Raw genomic sequence first — 23754 nt, forward strand, 5'->3', positions numbered from 1 at the left:
CCCGCAGCTCTCCAGTCTGATAAGTGCTCTGAGAGAGGCAGGGGATACTCATTCAGGGCTGAGACTCGCCATAACCTCAACAGCCCAGAGAGCTGTAAAGTTAAATTAAAGAAACACCATCCTGGTGATCTAGGACATTAATAACAGAGTTTATGCGCCCTGGCGCGAGCAGGCGCGCACCAGGAGGTGAGCGCACATGAGCGAACATTTGTCCGTTTGAGAGAGTCACCGAATAACAAACTGTGAAAAAAGTTGGAGGAGTGACGGGGGGAAGCTGTAATGTCTAACCTCGCGCCCTGTCAGGGGAACACACGGAGGTCTTCTGGTGTGGCACGTGGAAAGAGACCACCGGATTTGGAGCTGTCGGAAACCACGTTCAGCGCGCCTGAACCGGGGACACAAGTGGGCAACGACACTTTTTCCGAAAACGACAAAATGCCAACGGACGGTAACACCCGCACCGAGGTCCCCCCTGTTCAACTCCACCCGTATTTATCTCACCCACGGATGTCTATGCGGATGTCGGTGTACAGCACCGGGGTCCGACCAGTCCTCACCCGCGCCTACATCCAAGGACGCGTGTATAACTTTCTGGAAAGGCCGTCTGGCTGGAAATGCTTCGTGTATCACTTCACAGTGTGAGTGTTTTTATTTTCATAATCACCCAGATCCACGGGGTATTCAAGGGCATAATTGCAACTCTAAGATCCTAATTAAACAGGGAGCTAATTGCGCATGTAGAGCCACGGAAGCCCTCGCTACAAAGAACTGTTAATCCTGTGAATTTTAGAAAGATGCTGCGCAGATATCACTGCTCAACTGGAGGTCCCTGTAGGAATATTATAAGGATATTTTAGTCCAGCCACAGCAGATTAAAGAATACCATACAATTCATCATAGACAGCAGAATTTCAGACAAAATAAGTACTCAAAGGAGCACTATATGAATATAATACACATATATCATCTCAGAGACAATTTCCTTTTGCACCATTTAGCATTTCATTTTGCATAACAGTATGAATGCAGAAGCACATGCAGAGGTTTCTGCTCTGTATTCACAAGTCTAAAACAACAGAACATTTAGGCTAATTCGACCTGACAAGAAATGTTTCAGTGTGTTTTCCCTGCTGACAGTGTGACAGGTATGTCTACCTGACTGCAGGAAAATGAAATACAAATAATATAGCAAGTAATGAACACACAACCTGTGTGTGTGCGTGGGGCATTAAGTCGGCTAAATGAAAATGTCAGATTGTGATTCACCATCCAAAACTGATGTGACAGTTTTGTTAGGTGGTTTGAAAATCTGAACTTTCTTAGAATGAAATGTTGTTACCTATGATCTACGTCTCAACACCCCACTGATGTAATGCCAACAGATACAGTGTGGCTGTGACCTGTTTTTTTTTTGTACCCCTCTAAGTATAACTCATATCCAGGAAACTGACAGTTCAATAGATCCAGACTGGACTGTTCACACAGAGGTTGAGGAATGTGGGATGTGATCCTCCAGCTCACCCCCATGTGTGCTGTCTGTCCCCACTTTGCTGGCACTGATAGCAGGCAGCTAAACTTGGCAGTATGTGTGTGTGTGTGTGTGTGTGTGTGTGTGTGTGTGTGTGTGTGTGTGTGTGTGTGTGTGTGTGTGTGTGTGTGTGTGTGTGTGTGTGTGCTATGGAGGAGGTAGCAGTCCTCTGCGGCTCTGCCACCCTGTGACCCTGCAGTGTCGGAGGGGACAGGCAGGCTGTCGGGGCAGGTTAGAGTCTCAGTGACTCAAAGGGAGCTCGGGCCAACAGAGTGCAGCTTAAACACATTAGAACATCACCAAGAATAACGGCACAATACATATTAATAGGGGAGCCGGTGGCTGTTATCATTACAGGGGGGGTAAAAAATGTTTGAATATTATATTATTTGACTGCACAGCAGGGGAAATCCAGTAAGCTGAGATGCTTTGATTTTACTGTAATAGCCATTACATGCTGGATCCAAGAAACCTCAGAGTTCCTGAAATGGCAGGAAACACCACAAAGTGTTTCTTAAAATACTAAATCAATGTTTTCTTTTTCGTGTGTGTGTGTGTAAACCACAGCCTTAATCTGTGTGGTGTGTGATAATTTGGAAATTTCCCTATGTTGTTTTGGATGAAACAACATGTGTTTTGAGGTTGTCTTTGCCTCGACTGACAAGGTTTTCAGCCTGTCACACTCAGCTCTGATGTTTGTTTATTTGCTCAGCTCCAGACAGACGCTATAGCCCTGTTTGCCCCAGATTTTAAACTTCTGGTTACGGTTAGCATTAGTCTGCCATGACAGGAGCTGCCCCGCGTCCAGCCGCCCTGAGCAGGACGCGATGTTAGCAGCTCCTCCATTGGTAATCAATACTCAACACAGTGACCACAAACTCTAAAACTGTCTGCAGGGGCGGGTCCAGAGTATTTTCTGGTGGGGGGCACAAGGGGTAACAATAGTGAATCTGGGGGGGGGGGGGGGGGGGGGGGAATGAAGGCTGCCATTGGCCGCTCTCTTGAATATTTATATTGTACAGTTACACACTGTTTACAGTATGTCTTCATCTTGCTTTTGGCCACATTGAATCTTTCACCTTGTAAGGAAGATGGCTATGACCTTTCCATTTTCCACTTGTCAGTATTAAAATGATAACCAATCAATAATCAAGCTCAGCTCTGTACAATAAACATCTCAGTGTTTTGTGTAAGAGTCAGTGTATACAGAATAACCAGAACAAGCAGTTGGTGAAATTGAGAACAATAACAATCTTACACAATTTTCTTTATTTCCTACACAGAATGTTCGCTGTACAGAGTTGAGCCTTAGTCAGAAGTTTGTGCTTATGACTCTTTACAGTGAACATAGCAGTGGTAAAGAGCTTTACACAGTGATTGACATTGCCACAAGTCAATGACCATTGGGGGGGGGGGGGGCACACAGGGTGGCCAATCAGATTGCAGGGGGTGCAGGTGCCCCCCTGTGCCACCATGGAAGACCCGCCCCTGACTGTCTGTGACAATGGCACTGCAAACCCTTTAGAAATATAACTTATACTTTTCCCATCAGTGTGAAAGTCAGCTAATGGCTGACTGAGCACACACACACACACACACACACACACACACACACACACACACACACACACACACACACACACACACACATATTATACACAGCATAAAGTGAACAAAGGTGATCTTCAAGTGTGCTTGCTGGGGGCGGCCAGGAGCTGGTACCTGGTAAGGCAGTGCAGTATTGAATTTGTCTGTTCAGTAGGCTCTGACTGACATGAGCTAGAGGCAGAGCCAGTATTTGCCGGGCTGAAGCGTACATGTATGATGATCATAGCTTTATTTGACAAACAATGCAAATCCAGAAACCAACAGCATATTTATGAAACCTGCCCCGCGGCGTTAAGCTATACATCCAAAGTTAGTAGTTCTGTTTGCATCGTGTCTGGCAGCATATTCTCTGAGGCCAATGACACCCACAGGTGTTTGCTGTAAAAGCACGTTACTGGGATGTCTAAACATCCACCAGGTTTGTGGGGTCAGCTCAGTAGCTTGTTTTGCAAATGTTTAAGTGGGAGAAAAGCAGTTACGAACAAGCACTGCCTTATCACTGACCCAGAACTCGTACGTCAGAGCGGTCTGGGGCTTTATCAGAGGTGCACTTGTGTGTGTGTATTTGCACATGCATATGTATGTCACTGTGTGTGTGTGGTGGTACAGTATCAGTATGCTTACAGACACTGTAGGCAGAGTAGCCTATTGTTATGGTAAAGAAGAGATAGGGTATCTCAGTGAAAAACAACATGGTAGACATAATGGCTTTATGTAGTTTTGAAGCCCACACTTTCTGAAAAAGAGAACATTTATCCATGTTGTTTTTATTATTTTCTGCTGGTTGAAGACAACACTTACTTGTTTTTTGTCTACAATGCATCATACTTTTAACAATGGATGTTATATTTTAGTCTGGGGCAGCGCAGATCCGTCTCATATGCTGGTTTCAGATCTGTCGACCCCGGAGAGTTGGGAGAAAATCACAAAAGTGTTTTTCACACTAGTTTATTCTGTCAAACAGTATCCAGCTGGAGGAAGTCAATGCAGACACCATTTTTAATGATACAGCACACAGGCTGAAGGTTCATGTGTTAGTATCCTTTTCAATTTTAGAGAGATTTATTTTACTTGAGCCGTTTGTTTTTTGAGCCTTTATAAGAAATCGTCGCTTTCATCTTTTCTGCCTTCAGTTCTCTATGTGGGGGCCTCACTCACTCAAAGTCTTTCTTTTGACTTTATTTTACAAAACACAGGAGCTCAGATTCTTAATGGAAGCACAGAGGCAAGGTCACTGATTATTTACCAGGTTTTTATCTCTGAGCCATTACAAGCCAAGGTTTTGGCTCAGGTCCTGACAAAGGCTCCTATAATGAGTTACATCGTGCTCACCCTAACCTTTTTTAGTTTTTAGTTTTTTTGCTGCATTGCCTTTGGTGTTTTATTCTGTTTTAACATTGTTTAGGCCACTCTAACAGGGAGAATGAAAAAATATGACTGTTGTTCCAAGCTGGATGTTCGGTCAGCAGCGTCACCACTAAAACTCTACTTTGTCTCCACACTCAGTGCACAACAGACTGCAACCGAGTTTGTCCATCAATAATAGATAGGAGCGATGCTTTGAGCTTTTGTTTAGAGTTCAGTGGTGCCTATGTAGCTGAGCCAATTTATTATTTTGTCTGTTGCTACACCAAGCCCACGAGAGCCAGACAGTGATACGGAGCCCGTATTATCTATAGGCCTGGAAGTAAAGCAAGTGAAATGCGAAGGTGCAGTTAGCAGTGAGGGACTGACGGCTCGGTTCGGTCTCAGATGGATTAAAAGTGAGGGAGAAGTCTGCGCTCAGCATAGCGATTGTGTGATGTTTACTGGCATTTCAAAAGCCCTGAAATAATTTAAGCAGAGCTCCACTGACAAATTACACCCATTAGCATACCGGAGTGTTTGGTTTGGAAAGTTTGCTGTTCATTTGTGTTTCTTTTGATCCTCTTTTAAACTGCCTCTGTCATATTTGAACACAAGATTTTTTATCAATTACGCCGCGTCCTAGCCCGCCAGCATTTTTCCTCTTGCCCTGCTCTTGTTACCAGACAAATTTGCGCCTATTTGCACGAGGCAGCAGACCGTATTCGTTTTGATGTCGTTCTGCAGAAGGCACAGGTACCGCACTTCACAGTCATTATGTGTTCTATTGTCTGCTTGTTCTGTTCTTTCAGACAGGACCAGCTGCTTTGTTAGCTGCTTTGCACAACCGGGCCCATCTTCCCCAAGCAGGTCTCCCCTGTGTCTTTTATCTACGTGTAGTATGTGTGCCGTGCACATTCGCGTCCGTGTGTCTTTGTATGTGTTGGTTCAAAGCCGGGGGTGGTGATGGCATGGGAGGGGGGTGGGGTGTTTTGGATTCCTGGCCGGTGTTCAATAAACTCAGGCTGTAGCGTGTAGTGATAAGGGCCTCCATGGTGCAAACACAGATTGGAAACTATAACTCCCCCCTCCTGCACATAGTTTCCATCAAGTCTGCTCGTATAGGAACAAGACAGTGATTCATTACAGCTGCTTTGTTGTTGTTTTTTTCTTTAATGATGACAGTAGAGGTAATAACTTTGATGCCCCCCTGAATTTTCAGGAAGTACTAGCAAGTCAATATTCTCAATTCTGTATTTTGTACCAACATGCATGGATCCTATTAAAGGGACTACGAGGAGTTTCGGAAAGTGAAGTGTTTTCACACTACATTTCCCATGAGCCAAAGCGAAGGCATTTGCCAAGAATGTTTTCATTCATCAAGAATGAAAGTCGGGGGTTCAAAGACGATCAGATACCATTGTAATTCCGACCATAAGCGATGCCAACTAGCGATCCGGCGGCGTTATTCCCATGACCCGCTGGGCAGCATCCAGGAAACCAAAACTAGGAAATGCTGGGCGAGTAAATAGTAATATCAAAATAACTATAGGACAAAACAATATATTTATCAAAAATGGACAAGTGTGGGTAATGTAGATTCTTCATCCACATTAATATGAGATTCTTTTATAACCAAAAGCAAACTTCTCGGGGTAACTTTAACTAAGTGATCCCCTGACCTCTGCTTTAGCATCACCCTGAGGGATGCTAACAGATGCCTTTACACATGAGTGTATGAAATCTTCTTCAGATACTCTTCTAGGATTTATTTTAATAACTCTGGTGATCCCTTTGACCGAGACATTTCCCATCACCCTCAGCTGTACCTTGTGTTTAATGCTAATTAGCAAATGTTAACAGGCTAGTTTCCGAAACATGAACTTGGTAAACAAGCACGTCAGCATGTCGGCACTGCTGCCGCGAGCACCATAGCACGCTGACTTTAGCATTTACCCCAAAGCAGCACTAAGGCTATAGCCTCACAGAGCTGCGAGTGGCTGAAGAGTCAGTCTCCACATTTAAAGCAGCCTAATGGCCTCTGGCTTAAAGATGTAAACCAACTGTGATTTGGGTCTACATGCTGTTAGCTTGTCATGCTGTATCTCTATTTTCCCTCTAGTCCTACATAGTCGATTCAAAAGCACAACTTATAACCCACTTTTATGCCAATCGGATATATTTTATTTTGACTAAAGAACAAGCATTTTAAGATCTTAGAGTTTTCTTTTGCAAAGTATAGAACTTACATTTCCATACCAACTTTCCCCAGGTGCAAAATATCCAAACATGTCAGATTCATACAGTATCACATGTGATAGTGGTGCTCCTCTCTCCCTTTACTGGGCTTTGAAATGAGCACCGGCAGCAGGGTTAAAGTGTATCTAAACAGGAAACAACCTTTCCTGTGCCCCCCATGTACGTTTGTTCTGCCGGCGTCACGTGGATCCATTCAGAGGCTGTGCCCTTCACCACCATATCTCTTCCCTCTTGTTTGTCTGCACCCCAGCGGCAACATATTCATGTGCATTTCTTCCTAATTGTCTAAGATGTCCCTCTAACAGGCAGACAGTCAGAACAGTGCGAAAGCATGCAGTGACTCCAGCATCGACTTGCTTACAGCAGAGGCAGCGCTGCTGTAACAAAAATAAAAACAGGAACTGAGGCTGTTCCTGGCTTGGAAGTAGATGTGAACAAGGTTACGAGTTTTTGAGAGTGACTCACTGCAGTCAGCTCTGCTCTCCCATCTTCCTCCACTGCCTTCAAATTAAAGGCTTCTCTGACTTTTATGAACAGCTGTGAAAATTGGTCACAAAGACATATTGGTTGTCACCACTTGGCATTTGGTCCAAATTACTGTTCTGAACCAGATAACAAAAGCAGGGTCATACAAAGATTCATCAAATCCTGCTGGTTGCTAAATGTATTGTAATTCTGTTTAAAACATTCAATAGAAAAAGAAAAATCAAGGTCACATGAGAGTGTGTGATTTATGTTCTTGGAACGTCGTCACAGCTTGAACCCAGATCTCAAAGAAATTAAATATATTTTTCCAAAGTAGGTCGAAGAGTTACAAACGTCTGATTGTTGCTGCAGCGGAAACACTTGTGACCTTGAGGGAGGAATAAGGAGAATGTTAAAGAGCAATTTCATGTTTGTTGTGTGTGTGTGTGTGTGTGTGTGTGTGTGTGTGTGTGTGTGTGTGTGTGTGTGTGAACCTGCAAGCTCGTTATTTGACAAGTTTATCATGCACTTTGCATTCATATGCTGGAGTTCAAAAGGTTCACAGCATTTCCTCCTGAGGGCTGTCCTTGAATGTTTGCTTAAATTCACTCAGATACTTTTCATGACAAAAATATAAAGTAATGTTATGCTGGCTTGAAACTTCTTTTTTTCCCCCCCCGAAGTTGTTCAGAGGCTTAAGACTCCAAAACCAGACACCAAAGTTGATGTATTTCTGTATAAATCAGAGTGTAAAGTGTTGACATAAATATGAAGTGCAACGCTAAAAAGTGCAGAAGGGAGATCTGAGTTTACGTGACTTGACTGATGACAGAATGTGCAAAAGCTTTGATTTCCAAGATTTGATGTTTGTCGGTGACATAACCAGAGCTAGTTGGACATTATTATTTAACTGGACAAAATGAGAATAAATGAAATAAACACACATCTTAATCAAGACTAAGGTAGACCTGCTGTTTTTTTTTCCTCCAACAGGTTTCTCATAGTTCTGGCCTGTCTGATCCTGAGTGTCCTCTCTACCATTCAGCAGTACCAGGACCTGGCTCACACAACACTTTTCTGGGTGGTGAGTGTTTATTTAACCAAACTCTAACCTGGAATGAATCATAATACACTAATTGTGTTGCCACTTTGGACCTATACCTCTAATAAAGCTGTAGCTGACCCATTAGAGATGAGAGCAGGGTTTGGAGATTGTGAATCGCAAACAGAACAGGGAAGTCAGTCTCTGTCTTCAATAATAAGACTCACTCATTTCTCTTTACACTACATCCTTTCACTTGTTGAATGGATGTACTACTTAGTTCTTACTCAAGGTCTGGCATTGCGCTGAGGTGTCCTTCACTCATGTGTCGCTTTGGATAAAAGCATCAGTGACTAATGTGGTGGTTACTTAACCCCCCCCTACGAATACTAACAAAATATTAATGTCAGCTGTCGTCAGTATTTTACATCAAACTGATGTTGGTATTGGACGTTGATGCAGTGTACCTACATACTGTATGTTAAACCAGATATCAGCATTTAATGGTTAGCTGCATGCCTGCTGACATTTCCAGCTGCATTTCTATTGTGAAGCAGTTTATACTGCAGAAGACTGGGATTATAATATCATAGCTTTTTCCCTTTTTTTGGTCTCTGGGTCTCTGTTCCATAAAAGATCTGCACCACCAAGACAGTTCGGTCTTTGATGTGAATTCTCAAGTTAATATTCACCAGTGTGGATTTATTTAGCCTCTGAAAGTGGATCTGCTTCAAATGCAGGTGTGACCATATGCCAGTAAGGCTGAAGGCAGACTGAAGGACTCTGAAAGTGATCCTGGCAACAGATAGGGAGAGAGTTTAAAGAAAAGAGACAAACAGCTTTAATGCCAGCTCCAAGACCCATCATATGCTCTTTTAAAGATTATATGAATTAGTGTTGTGCTCACATGGAATATCTTGTGTTCCTGCCTCGTGTTTTTGATGCATAACTGTCCAGCTCTGCTCTTCTGAATGAAAGCAATGACAACACTTTCATGCAGTTCAGGGGTGGCAGTGCAGCAGAATAAGAAGAAAATAAATAAGCCAGAGTAAATAAGGCAGCTTTCAGAATAATAAAAAATGAAAAAAATCAAACCAACAGCTTAATAGATATTTTATAAAGCAGGATGCATTCCATGTATTTGTTTGCCTATCAGGGTGCATAAATGTGTTTGGGCAACAACCACTGAATGTAAACAAGAGAGCTCCAGAGTGTACCCTTAATGATCCTGACCAGTGGTCCATGAACCTCAGGGCTCCAAAAGACACAAGCAGAGTGATTAAGGTTTGAGAGAATCTTAATCTCAGGAGTTTCCTATCACAGCGGCACTGTTGACACTGAAGATGCAGCCTGTAGCCCTCTCTCCCTCGGCTGTCTCCTCATCTGATCCTTCCTTCCACTTTCTCAATTTGCAATGTTTTCAGTAGTTACAGAAGGATTTTGCTCCCTTTCCATGTCAAACAACTCATTTGATTAATCAAACGCTAACAATGCTCATAAAACAATGCAATTAATAGACATTGACGATGAAGGTCAAATCATTCATTTGCAAGTAATTACGGATGTGTAATTACAGTAATTTCCATCACAGTTTGACTATCTTCTTCAAGGTGCTGCTGCAGCAATCAGCTCCAAGACGAAGACGTTGCTTAAAACGACTAATATCAAACTTCAGTTCTCTTGTTTCAAAAGCAATTTCATGCTTTGATTGACCTCACCGCTGCCTCACAAGAAACAATTTAAAGACAGTTTGTTTGGAAGTACATAGGCGTTTCTTTCCCCCTGCAAACAATTTCAGGGTTTCCCGCTGGCCTGAGAGGGCGAAGGCGGCTCGTCTAAAATCAATAGTAAATGGATAAACTTAACCCCAAGACACCAGCTGCTGAACGCAGGAACTGTTAAGGCGATGGGCGAGTCACTCAAGCTCAGATAAAAGAAAACCCCTCAAGAAAGGACAAAAAAGGACTCAAGGATTTTCTTGGAGGAGGACTGGAGCATGCCACATGTGACATGTTCACCTTGGCGTGAGGATAATGGGATGAAAGGGTCACGGCGTTGCACGAGCTGGCACGTCGGAATCTCAAATCCTTTCGGTTTATTGCCGCGTTTTTACGAAACGGAGTGGCTCCTGTGTGTGAGGCGGATCAATTGAAAAGAAAAATCTGAATTTCGGTATCAAACCCACTGCACCGATGGAACCTATATTTCATGGCAAGATGTTTTTTCTGCCTTAAATTCACTCTCTGGAGATATTTAATCTTCTTATTCTTCTCTTCTACACAGATAATGAATAATTAATAACTGCCATGCTACTAAACCAACCAAAATCTCAAACATTCATCCTTCCCGTCCTCCGTCCCTTGGGGACTGTTTTGTACTTTGTGCTCTCCAGTTTAGAGATTTGCTCTGACCCTGCCACTCTTTCATTCTCTCGCCTCCCCCAAACACAGTAGTATCTCCTTTGTCTTCGTTCTTTCTTCCTGCACACTCAAGGTTAACAAGACCACTGTGCTCCCTATGTGAAGCTGCAGCACTGGCTCACAGTGTTTGTAGTAGTGTCTACGGCCAGATGCTTGGCAGCTCGCCCAAAGGATTCACATTCTCAAATGTATTTGTTTGCTTCACGGGTCAAATTGACTGTGAACTATTAAAAGTACTTGTACATTTTGTTTTTAATTCTGCATGACTTTTTTTTTTAAACTTGAATTTTCAACAGATACCACTGAGTCATTAACCAATGCAAATCACATTATTGGAAAGAGAGGATGGATGAGGGTTGAAGACAGCGTTTAAGATTGGATGGTGGGATGAAGTGAGGGTTAAGTACAAGGGGATGAAGAGAGGGTTGAAAGGGGATCAATGATGGCTTTTAGATGGAAAGATGTTGCCAAGAGGAACTTGGGGAGTGAGACTCAGTGGAGGTGGGCAATGACGAGATGAGGTATCCTAGTTTTATTGTCCCCCCTGTGGTTCCCATAATGAGGGAAAAGGAGGACAGGAAGCAGAGAAGGAGGGGAACTGGAGGGATGGGAGGTGGGGAAACTGGAGATAAGGAAGACAAAGGGGGTTAGGTACACAAAGCTGGATAATATTTATCTCATACTTCAAATTATAACTTGCATTGTTGTCTAATTAATCTATCATTTCGAACCAAATCCTTAAAAAACAAAGCTGTAAATTATTCAACACAACATCCACCTGCTCATTTCTTTAGGAGTTTCCTTCTCTATCACAAGGTATTGGAGCCTCAATTCCAAAACGAGGAGACTCACATTGTTATATTTTAATGCTTATTTGTATTGGAACATACAAGTCGATCTGCAGTGCCCATTCTTCATAACAGAGAGAGAACACGTACCAGGTATTGTAACAAACAGCCACAGCAGCTCAAGCACAGTTTACAGATGAAGTCATTGGGCCCTAGTTTCTTAGACCAGGTGAAGTCTAAGTTCAGCGCAGCTTCGCCACGCCAACTAGGCGTGTCCAGGTCCATTTCGCAAGTTTGCTGGACAGCGCAGTCCGACTTAGACCAGCGCAAGCCCGCCCCTCGTCCCTCCCACCGGCGCAAACGGCAAAGGGGGAGGAGAGAGGGCGGGAGGGAGACAGGAGGAGGAGAAGTGGGATTAACACAGCCGATTCGGATCTTCACCAATCAAAGGAGCTCCTCTCCTCACCTTTAACTGCGCGGCGGGCGATGCGCGCTGCAAGTTTGTCATTTTATACTTTGACATGGACGGAGGAGACAGCGACGCCAGAGGCCGAACCTCTCCCCGGAGGAAACAGCTGTTTCCCCGGAGGTCCGAGCTCAGAGTGGCCGAATAATGAGTTTACTAACATCCTTAACCAGGTTTGATCTGATACACTGAGAACCGGTGCTCAGTGTAGCCTAAGAAACAACAACTAATAAACTAATGAAGAAACTCACATTTATTCATTTCAATTTATTATTCCCTGTGTAAGACAGATGAGAGGTGTACACTAATCACAACATAAACAAACATGCGGGATGAAATCAGCGTAAAGGACGCTCTCTCTCTCTCTCTCTCTCTCTCTCTCTCTCTCTCTCTCTCTCTCTCTCTCTCTCTCTCTCTCTCTCTCTCTCTGTCCTCCTCTCTCTCTCTCTGTCCGTCTCTTTTTTTCTCTTTTTTTCTGTGATAGAGATGCTGAGTATAGGCTATATACTGACTATCTGATAGCGAGGCTGTTGTGGTGGACTAAGAGAGATGATGATTTGTGTTTTGTTTTTCAATACGGCTGCGTGATGCGGTAAATAAATAAATAAAGCGATCATCACAACGACACGCGTATCGACGTGCGTATCTCAACACGGCAGCGACATGCAGTCATCCACCCTCAGTCCTGCTTTTGGGACATCCACAGCTGCTTTTCAGTGCCAGTTCGTCCCTGCTGTGTTAATTCAGGTGGAGTTTCCATTACGCGTGCCGACAGCCTTTGATCTCTGCTTTGATCTGACGTCAGATGTGACGGGACAATCTATATAGATATAAATCCACGTGTTGATTCCGTTAGTTGCATTAAATAGTGGTTATTGTGGATATTTATTGCATTGAAATGTGTCTGGAACTGTGTAAATCTGCCTGTGAGGTCTTGGTGACGTGTGTGCACTGCAGGTCAGTCAGCCAAACTTCCACTGCACCTGCTGCGCTCCGCCCTGCGCTGAGAATAGACCTGGTTGGAGGTGGCGAGCTTTCAGCGCAACCTCGGCGGGACATTTTCGCACAAAACTTCCACTGCACCAAGCTGAATCTGTGACGCCTCCCCCTGCTGCGCGGCCACGCCTATCTCAGCGCAGCGCGATCTGCCAATCTTCCAATCTGACTTTGCGCTAGGCTGCGCTGGTCGAAACTTGCATTAGACCGGCTGCGCTACCTTGCGCTACCTGCGCTGCGCCAAGAAACTAGGGCCCATTGTGTTGATGCTTCAAAGTCTCATTTACAGAAATGAATAAGTTATATTTTTATCTCTACAATACAAGATGTTGTTGGCAATTCGATAACAGACAGATAAGAAATATGAGTCAAGTTCTAAAAAGCATAATAATTTGATTAAAAACAATTAGCTGTTGATTTCCAGTGCAGTGATTATACTTTACAGTATGATTGGCTCAGATTGTTCTAGGAAGGGCTGCATCATATGCAACAAACATCCGATTACAATTATATGGGCAGATATTTTAATATGTGATTTCATTTGGAATGCTCATTGTCAATTTATAGATTTGAAATTAGTGATTTTTGTTTGGTCTTGTAACCCAACATAAATACTTGGCCATAACGCAATTTTGATTACATTGCTATTAGTTGTACCCCCCTTCTTTTAGGGCCTCTCTGACCCAATCAGACTGAGTCATTTCCTCAACATCAAGTGAACCTATAAAGACATCTGGAGGAGCACTGATGGGATTTTAAACCTTCACAGTGAAAGATCACGCTTGATCGTGGAAGGTCATTTTTGGAGATAGACACATTCTTGTGCCTCCGAGGTGTAGAACACACTGACGTAAGACGTACACAATGTGGTCTGGTGGTATAAATTGGTCCAGCCAATGTCTAAGTCAACAAGTGCTTGATGACGGCTGGGGAAATGCCATCTCCTGTTGAAGATCATTTGATGCAGTCAAAAGCTGTTGCCGAGTCAAGGATGAAATGTGAAGCTATAATTAAAAACAGCTGTTTGGATTTCGCTTCCTGTTTGTTAATGTTTTGTTTTTTCAAGTAGACCATTTGCAGCCTTGAAGCAGCGATCCTCTGTGCATCAATTAACAACATTTTACATATTAGCTTCCAAGAGCACAATTTAACATATTATTAATCCAATTTTCAGTTTATAAGATGTGCTATTTTATTATTCACTGACGTTTTAATCTTTGGCTCTAATGACGAACAACACCTCCAGTATTTTCCAGCTGAAACACGTCTCTTGCTTTTACATTCTCAGCCTGAATCCTCGGGTTTGTTTCTCTCATCATTCACTACAGACGGATCATGTCACTATTTAAAATCTAAGAAAGGCTACTCATTTGCCTTCAGACACCTTCATTTGCAAGCGCTTGTCAATTATCAAGAATCATGTGGAGGTAATTGCGTTCTCATTCACACAAGTTCATTAATTTCCACACGTTGGTGTAATTGTGTGCTGTAATTGATTTTTTAAATCCATTTGTCCTCGAGGAGAACTGGAGGAAACTTGCATGGAATTGAAATAAAGACGCTTTAATTGAGAAGCTGTAATTGTATGAGCTCCATGTTGTAGCATTGGACACACGCTGTTGTGGCTTGTGTCACTCATTGGTACATGAATTGGAAATAATTATGGAGAGAATAGGAAGACGAGAAGAAGATTAGGAAACTAATTCAGATGTCATATGGTAAATATGACACTACTGTCACTAGCCAGTTAGCTTAGCACAAAGACTGCATATGTGGGGGAAATAGCTAGCCTGGCTTTGCGTTAGTTTTACACTCTAGTTTTTGTTTAAAATTAACAAAAGATTGTATGTCGGTGGTATGCATAGTATGTGGATTTTGTGTACATAAAATACCTGAATGTAGACTAGATTAGCAAGAATTTCTGAGAATGCACTGTGAGTATAGTGGACATAATGAACTGCCTGATGTTGCATTGTGGTTCTTTAAAAATACGATGGCGGGTTATGAGGCTGAGGCTCCTGATATCCCCACCACAGTCACTGGGGAGTCACAAAATGCAGTACTGGCTGTATGATTCAGTGTAAACAGTCAACTTAGTAATGGCATACCAATTTGTTCAGGCCCTATGCAGTTTATATTCTAAGCATGCACTATGTAACTAGGTGGATTTCAACCATAGCTAAAGATTTCTTCCCTGCTGTGTTCACCACACGACCAAACTTATGCCTACAAAAATGTTCTATCCAATTTTAGAGACAAAGTTACATTTTTTGTAGTTGCAAATATACTTTTAAGCGTATGGACATTTCTATCAGCTTTGTACCATATTTTATGAGCTTTGTGTTAGCATTCAGTGTGTTGTTTCAGAAATCTTGGGTTCATTAAATATATCATACAAATAAAAGAATGTGTTGACAAAAAATTAACTTTGAAAACTGTAGTGCAAGTACTCCAGTATTCTAACTGATATTGTAATAATATTTGATCATCAGTACATTTAATTTGTCTCAGGTAGTGGAGCTGTGCACTTTGTCCACCCTAATTATGATACATAACAATTTTTATGTTAGGCACTCACTCAGAAGCACTCAGACTGCAGGGGTTGGACATCTTGAGGCAATATATTAGAGTCACAAAAGGTTTCATATTCTGATGTGTTAAAACAGTGAAGTGCCACTTAAACCAAACACCAAAGAAATAATATAAAATGATTTGTGAGGGGGCATAGTCACTATTCTTCAACTGTCAGCCAGGTCATTGTGTGCATTTAGCAGCTGAATTAAGGAATTAATCAATGGTGTGGTACAAATTAAACAGTGACAAATGGCGTGTCTGTGGAAGGAAAATCAATAATTGCTAATAAGTTGCAGTGACATGATCAGGTGTGTGAGAGAAGCTGCAGAACAGCCGTGCAACAGTTGCATCTATAATTCAGCCATATCTGCTTGCATGTGCACTTTGCTGAAGTCTGAGCAGATGTTCAGGAGTTGTTGCACCCAATAACCTGCAACACCACCTGATGTTTGTTTGTGTTTTTTTTCTTTCTGTTTCCCCCACCTGTCGTTCTCCTTCATTCGTCTGTTCCGTTTGTTCTTCTGCTCCTCTGACAGGAAATCTTCCTTGTGGTGTTCTTCGGCGTGGAATATTTCGTCCGCCTCTGGTCAGCAGGCTGCCGCAGTAAATATGTTGGCATCTGGGGCCGACTGCGCTTCGCCAGGAAGCCAATATCTATTATAGGTGGGAGCACAACACCTATATGCACACATATCCATACACATGCACACAAAGAGACCTATCACTGCCTGCCCACACACACTATTTAAACAATATCTGTAAAATATCCTGGGCCTCAACCCAAAACGAGATAGCTCAGGAAAATTCAGCATGAAATTAAAACTGTCACTGCAATATTTCCTCTACCTTCAGGTTGGTTTTTATTCCAAAAATTGGGACTTTCTGAAACGGATATTGGTGTTAGAATTATTTGCAGCCCTTCTCACCCCAATTAATTTATAGAATAATTTATGAAACCAGTGATAATTTCTTAATAGAACACTTTCCTTCCACTTTATATCTCCACTCTCTAGTTGCCACACCTCTATATACTGAACATCTGCAAGCTTATCCCACAGTCATACTTGAAGCCCCATTTTCTCCATCTCTGCAGACCTGATTGTAGTTGTTGCCTCAATAGTTGTGCTGTCAGTGGGATCCAAAGGCCAAGTGTTTGCCACCTCTGCAGTAAGGTAAGCATGTGTGTTTCTGCAGGTGTCCAGCTTCTTGATGGCGGTGCACTTTGTTCCTGTGGGATCGTGGTTTGTGTTTGGGGCCCATATAGTTCCAATTAAGTGTGACTGTAACACTAGAGCAGTGGTCCCCACCCTTTTCCAGCTCATGGCCTAATTGGCAGCTCACATCCAAGCACTTTTTATTTTAATGATGATGATTGAACATTCGGGCCCTGAAGTAGGAGAAGCTCAATTTTTCTTTTCTGTTTGACTGTGAGATGAATTGTTGATTCACCATCTGGTTCGTGACTCCCTTTCCTTTGAATTCTTCCTGTTGCTAACCAACAATTCATTTTGATACTCCCCTTATTGCCACGGTCATAATCTTATAATGACACTGAGAAAGCTAACAAGTAAACAAGGTTGGTGGTAAAACAGCCCAGCCAGTGACATCATAAACATTCTTGCCATTGGATTATCATCATGTTGCTTTTTTCAAATGTGTTTGAATATTATTTCATTTTTAAACATTTCATATATATTAATAGTATTTTTTTCATGATTACATATTTTCACCAATATTATACTGTTTTGTGCAGCATTTATCAATCCATTTGCAGTACCTCTATGGTACTGCAAATCAGTACCACAGGTTGGGATCCACTGTGTTAGATTGTGAGTGGTTTTTAGTGCCTCTAAATTTATAGCATCAGTTTGTTGAAGACTCTCTCTCATTTCAACAAGACAACACCCTCCTGAATAAAGACAGATCCATTTGGAGGAAAACAATGAACACTGACCCGCACAGAGCTAACCTAAATCCTATCTAATGACTGAGATGAACTGGCCAAGCTGTATTGTCCAACATTAGTGGCCGACTTCACAAATGCTCTAATGGCTGAATGGGAGCAAACTGTGCAGCCTGGCCCTGAATCTTGGGGAAAGCTCTCCCAGAGGAGCGGGTAGTTGTAGCAGTAAATGGTTTTGGAATGAGATCTTAAACAATCCCATATGGCTGTGACATTTTGGTATATATATATATTTTTTTTTCTTTTTTTCTTCTTCTTTATAGTGTTGTACATTTTCGTCAACATCCATTTGCTCTGAAACATCCAGCACATGTTTGTTATTTTCCAGAGGGATTCGTTTCCTGCAGATTCTGCGTATGCTTCACGTTGACCGGCAGGGAGGAACCTGGCGTCTCCTGGGCTCTGTTGTCTTCATCCATCGGCAGGTACACAAACACAGCATTAAACACACATTATATGTCAGGTCCAGGACCATATGGTCTTCTGATTATTATTAGTAAGCTGGAAGCTCCCTCTCCGGGGATTTTCAGCCTCTCCTCATCGCGCAGGCCATTATTTTTCATTACTATGCAGTACAGAGGGAGAGTGTCTTCAAATGGAAATACATCACACGGATAAAAGAATAGTCAGCAGAGAGCCACGAGAAAAGCGCTACTGTGTAATGGGTTAGGTTTTTAGGGTTATGGACTCAGCGAGAAAGGGCTGTGTCTTCCTCCGGGGTCTCATTCAGCTGAGACACAGAGGTGGCTGTGATTATTCCCACAAGGCCGTAGGAGCTGTCTGCAATGTCTGTGTAAAAAGAGAGAGTGATGAAGGTGAGCAGAGCATCAGGGATGTTGCTCATCCAGCAACACCCACTGTGCTTCCTTGTACTGGCCTTGGCTGATGACTATATTACTGCTGGCTGCTGCTCGTCATCAACAGTCATTGACCTCAGCTGTAAAGAAAGCGAGTGTCAGTGCAGGGGAGGCACTGGCGCATTTTCCCAAAACCATTCCTTCCAAGTAAGTAGCCATTCGTTGTGAGGTGTAAGCTGCATGAAATAATGCTCGGATCGGAAAATGAAACCAAACGCTGCAGTTCCTTTTTTTGGCCACACGAGGCTGGCTCCAAAAGTCAAACACTTCTGTTTCCTCCTGCATGAGGGTGAACTCTGAATTCTATTAAGGCTTAAAGTAATCCATAATTAATGGTGAGGCCTATTTGAATAACAGGTGGAGGAAGTCTCGGCTCTACTTTTCTTTTCTTTTTAAATAGCAGGGAGTTCAGTCAAAGTCAAGATGATGACATCAGAACAGCTCGCTCTGGGTTTCAAAACCGCTCTTCAGAAACTGGGATAACGGAGACTCATCATATTTTACAGTTTATGTATCTTTATGCCCACCTGTGATTTTGCAGTAGAATATCAGGTATCTCTGACACACACGGTAATGGCCCAATAATGAAAAGCTGTTAACATCAGAATAAAACTCAGTATTGATATAGTTCATTTGGATGAGTTAAGCAGTCATTCTGTTTCTGTTTCTGGTTTGCCCTGGTAATGAAGTGACTGCTATAAATACTTAAGAAAACAAGCTTATTTAGGCTGCCTCTCAGGTGTGATGACATTGTTAGTGCCAGCACTAACCACCTCTGTAGTCGGGATAGAGAACATCTTTCCTGTTCTTCCCATTCACCTTAACATTTGTGGCTGAAGCACTTTGGGATTTCAATTCAATTCAATTCAATTTTAATGTATTTAAAAGGGACAGTGTACAGTTCAAACATAAATGTTGCCATTTGATGCACTGTACCAGATTATAGCTTTAAGCTAATTTGCATCTCCCTTGGCAGGTCACATTAAAAAATTTTCGGATGCACTTACCATTTGCATCCATGACCGCAAAACATCTGTCACCATAGATACTGATTGATGATGATAGCTGTTTCCCATGTAAGAGCATCACATCCCTTGAGCAATCACCACGTGCAATAAAGTAGATGATGCAGTCTTTATTAATTGAGTGGAATGTGCATACGGGTGTGAGACCTGTTAAATGCATTAAGCTAGAGACAATCTTGTTTACTTTTAATTTCAGAGCAATTTAATTCCACGTTTTGTGATATTGAACCATTTGAAGGCAGGGTAGGGGAAGTGTAGCAAAGGTTTGGGCCAGTGGTCCTCAAAAGCTAGCAACCCTTCCCAACAAAACACTACAGTGGTTTTTCCTTCTTGAATTTCATCTTTTGATGTATTTTTAGGGGCTATAAATGTGAATCAGAACTCAAGAATGCAGACTCTGACCAGAGGAAATCAGTTCAAAGTTGCTCTTTTATAGACAAACACTAATACCAGGGATGAAGCAAGACAGAGCAGGTAATGGGCTAGCATGCAGGGCAGGATGAGGGTGAAGTCCAGAGAGGGTTGAAGGCACAGAGGCTAAAAGGCGAAGGGGGTAGGGCTGGAATAGAGCGGCAGTTCATGGCAGGCTGACGGTGAGTTATCCAGACAGGTGACTGAAACAACGGTGGAGGTAGGCTGGAGGCTTGAACTGAGGACGGCGGCAGAGTGAGGGCGGCGGAGAGACGGGTCAAAAAACAAGGCACCAGCAGATCAAATAAAGCACTAGAAACGGTGAGCCCACACGCTTCACCACACCGGGCTGAGCAACAAACAGGCAGAGACTGGAAGCAGAGATTGTGGCTGGCTTGGTGGCTGTCGGTGAGGAAGATGTGAGACAGATGTGTCTGATTGAGAACAGCCAGGACCAGCGCACAGCACATCTAGCCTGCACATACACATACACACACACACAAGACAGACAGGGAAAACAACAGGGAAACAAAGAAAAAACAGATGATTCTTATGGTGCCTTCCAGTTGTACTGGGAAGTCAGATTTTCCAAGTTCCCACTCGGAAATTTCACCTGGAACGCGCCCTGATGATGTCTGAGATCCGACTCGGAAAGTGAGACGAACCTCACCAACCCCGACTTGACCACAACGTCATAAAAATGTCATCCAGAATGGCTGCGCCGTACATCAACAGTAGTGAAAGCTCTCGTAATGTATTATTTACTATCACGTCTGTTTTGTTTTTGTGAAATTAAATAAGTGGTACATGTACAGTAGTACTGTCCAACGTCTATGTGGACATGGTTTAAATACTGTTCTATGCGTTGTTTTCAACTGGTATTGCTAATAACGGCTAACAACAACAACACAGGGTTCCTATATGGAAAGTATGGAAAAGTATGGAATTTGATTTTATACATTTCCAGGTCTGGAAAAGTATGGAAAATGGAAACTATTATATGGAAATATATTTTTCTTAATACTTCTCTGGGTTTGGTTTCATCTGAAGTTATTTGGGTTAATTATTTTCTATGCGCTATTGTACCTAGCTACAATCTCCAGGAAATTTGGTTGCATAATGGCATACACATTCAGAATAATGAAAACAAATGATAAATTGCATGCTTTTTTTATATTATGCACATCTATTTACTCAAATATCACAAATAATATGAATATTTTAACGAGAAGTCTGGAAATTAGGGTCTGGAAAAAGTATGGAATTTGGAAATTTCAAATGTGTAGGAACCCTGACAACAGGAGGCGTCCATGTTTTCCGACTTGTTTACTGGAATACCGTCAGTTTGGGTGTGACGTAATTCCCAGCTCCGACCTCTGACTTGCGAGGTAACTAGCCTGCAGGCTATCACCAGACCTCATTTCAATGTAGATTGAGATTCTGTCTGGAAACCACCGGTTCATTTTTTCGTATTTGAGGCGTGGTTTGCGAAAGCCCAGATGTGTTTATTGGGCGCTACGTATGTCTATCAAGTGCGTCTGTACATAGCTTATAGCCAATCGTAGGCCTATCAATCATACCCGATGATGTATGTAGAGCGACGGAAATCCGATGAGTAAAAAAAAAACGCTTCAGTGTGTCGTCATCGTCTTGCTGCCCCCTCTGTGATTGGCTCCCTTGTTGAGGGAAAGATTGGGTCCATGGTTTCCAGGCTGACTTGCAAAATGAATAAAATCATGCGCAAGGCAGCATGATTCTAACAATAAAGAGACAAAACTATCCTCAATTTCAGAGGAAACAAGGACAGGTCAGAAAAAGAAATAAAAAATAAAAAAAATACATAATTTGTCTATTCAACACACTTGCCTTAATTATCTTGTTTAGTCTGTATCCACCACGACTAGAATAATATTTCTACCAAGTAAGATAGATAGAGAATGACAAGTCAGCATGGGTGCAGTCTATTTGAGGCTTCAAAACGTCCACTTCTATCCCACACTAGTTGGGTTGAAGTCGGACCTGAATGTGGCACACCCCGTGTTCATGTTGTTCTCTCTTCCATTTTCCTTTTGGCTGTAGAGCATACAGCCATTAAGGCCCCGTACAGTCCCAGCAGGCCTGAGGGGAAGTACAGTGTGTGCTCATAGGACAGTCAGTACAGTTTACAGCCGGAGCGCCAACAAGCATCCAGACTCAGGTGAACTGTGCCTCCAGTGTTTTGCTCCTTGGTGACGGTCTGTTACGGTTCATCCACTCTCCCACACAGACACGTGGAACTGCAGCCATTCTGTGTCAACAGCTGGAGTTTTTAAAGTCCACAGAGTTTCACCAACTCTAATCAGGAATCCGGTCTTTGTGCTGTAACAACATTTAAATACACACACTGAGTAGCATTCTTATGCTCGTGGCTTGTAAACACAATTTGCACACTTGCTACTCGCTGGCAGATGGGGAGCCACACGTCTCCTCAATGTGTTTGCAGGGTCACAGCAGCGGCAACACATGTGCTAAACCTCTGGTAGTGAATCAAGGACAGGCGTACCTGAAGGCAAAAAAGCTGTTATTTTCCGAGAATCACACAACTATAGTTTGCAAGCAGTGATGTCTGTTGAAGGTCTTAGAGGCTGTCGCATTCACTGCCAAAGATGATGATGCCAAACTTTTGTGCAAAGTTGTGAAGGAGAAATGCAAACAGATGCTGGGGGGAGTGATGGGCCACAGGTGCTTTCTGTGTGTGGAGGTAATATAAGGACAAGATTATGTTATTTCAAGGGAGGCAAATACGGCTCTTTCCCACATCATAGCTGTGGTAATCTGCTGCTCCTCCGCGGCGCTTGGAGAGTTTTGGGCCGAGGAGCAAATAAGAATTTTGCTCTTAAGGAATCCACGCCAATTTGTGTGCTCCTGCAGCCTGAGTGGTTAAACACAGCTTAAATCACGTAGTAGGTGAGTGCGAAGAGAACATTCACTTAAAGAGCTCTTTCACAAATCAGTAGTCCAATTACAGTCAGACAGGATAAGAGCTAAGCCCAATTAGACCTCCTGAGAAAATCAGAGACGGCTCCTTATTGAGTCTGCAATAACATGCTTCATAGTTATTTTGAATATAAGGGGAGAGAGACTCACGGTCTGGGATTCAAATTAATTTATGATTTAATGCCTGTCTGAATTCCGTCAAAAACCACTGCAGTGATTAGTGATTATTATAAACATTAGCTTCAGTTTAAACTCGTGTATGGTTCCTTTGCAGCTACATTAAAAAAAAGGCATAAAAGTGGAGAAGTATTTTTTTCTTTTTTTTTAAATCACACTTTCACATCAGTTGTAAGAGAAGGAACACACACTCTGTATAAATAATGGAGTGGTTATTTTCTCGGCTGGTTTTAGAAGCAGTCTTAGTCCTGAGATTAAAAGTCAATTTCATCCTCATTATTTTTAGTCAGATTTTATTCCACTAAATCTCTTGTCATTTTGCTTTCATCTTAGCCTTGGAAAACCGTGATTTTTTTTTCTTCCTTTGTCTCATTTTAACTAACAATGACATTTGACATTTTCGTCATCAAAATCTGAGTCATCCGTTTGAATTCATTCTAAAAGAATAGTTAGTGAAAATTAGCCACAAAATGACAGGTTGTATGATGAAGAATTCAGTTTCTCAGAAAGGATGTGAGCTCTGATGTTGTTTATTTCAGACATGAAACATGCTCTGATTTGCATATTCGTTTTGAACAAACACAATTCACAGAACGAGGCCCACGGCTGGATGAAACATACAGTCTATGTAATAAACGTCCAATTAAAAAGCCAGACAACAGCTATAATCAGCTGTTCCCATTGTGTCCAGCTGTTGATTTCTGAGCCTTTAAAAATAAAAAAAATGAACCTCTATATTTGTGATGCATTTTGAAAGATTTATGTCTTCAGTAGGATCAAATGAGCTTGGGGGCAGAGAGCCACAGACAGGGCGAGGAAGTCGGAAAGAAAAAATAAACTGAAGAATTGTGAGCT

At 42.4% G+C, this 23754-nt stretch overlaps 1 protein-coding gene across 1 annotated transcript in view; it reads left to right on the forward strand.

Moving 5' to 3' along the window:
* Positions 1–279: 279 nt before the first annotated feature.
* Positions 280–23754, forward strand: part of kcnq1.1 (potassium voltage-gated channel, KQT-like subfamily, member 1.1) — a gene marked incomplete at its 5' end in the record, with an annotated part of 43633 nt that continues 20158 nt past the window's right edge. The window contains 5 exons of the mRNA XM_083999184.1: positions 280–638; positions 8198–8288; positions 16027–16153; positions 16584–16662; positions 17782–17878. Coding sequence (XP_083855310.1) covers positions 280–638; positions 8198–8288; positions 16027–16153; positions 16584–16662; positions 17782–17878 — 753 coding nt within the window. The remainder of the gene's footprint in view (positions 639–8197; positions 8289–16026; positions 16154–16583; positions 16663–17781; positions 17879–23754) is intronic.

The sequence above is a fragment of the Trachurus trachurus genome (assembly GCF_905171665.1).
Source record: "Trachurus trachurus genome assembly, chromosome: 3".
NCBI lineage: Eukaryota > Metazoa > Chordata > Actinopteri > Carangiformes > Carangidae > Trachurus > Trachurus trachurus.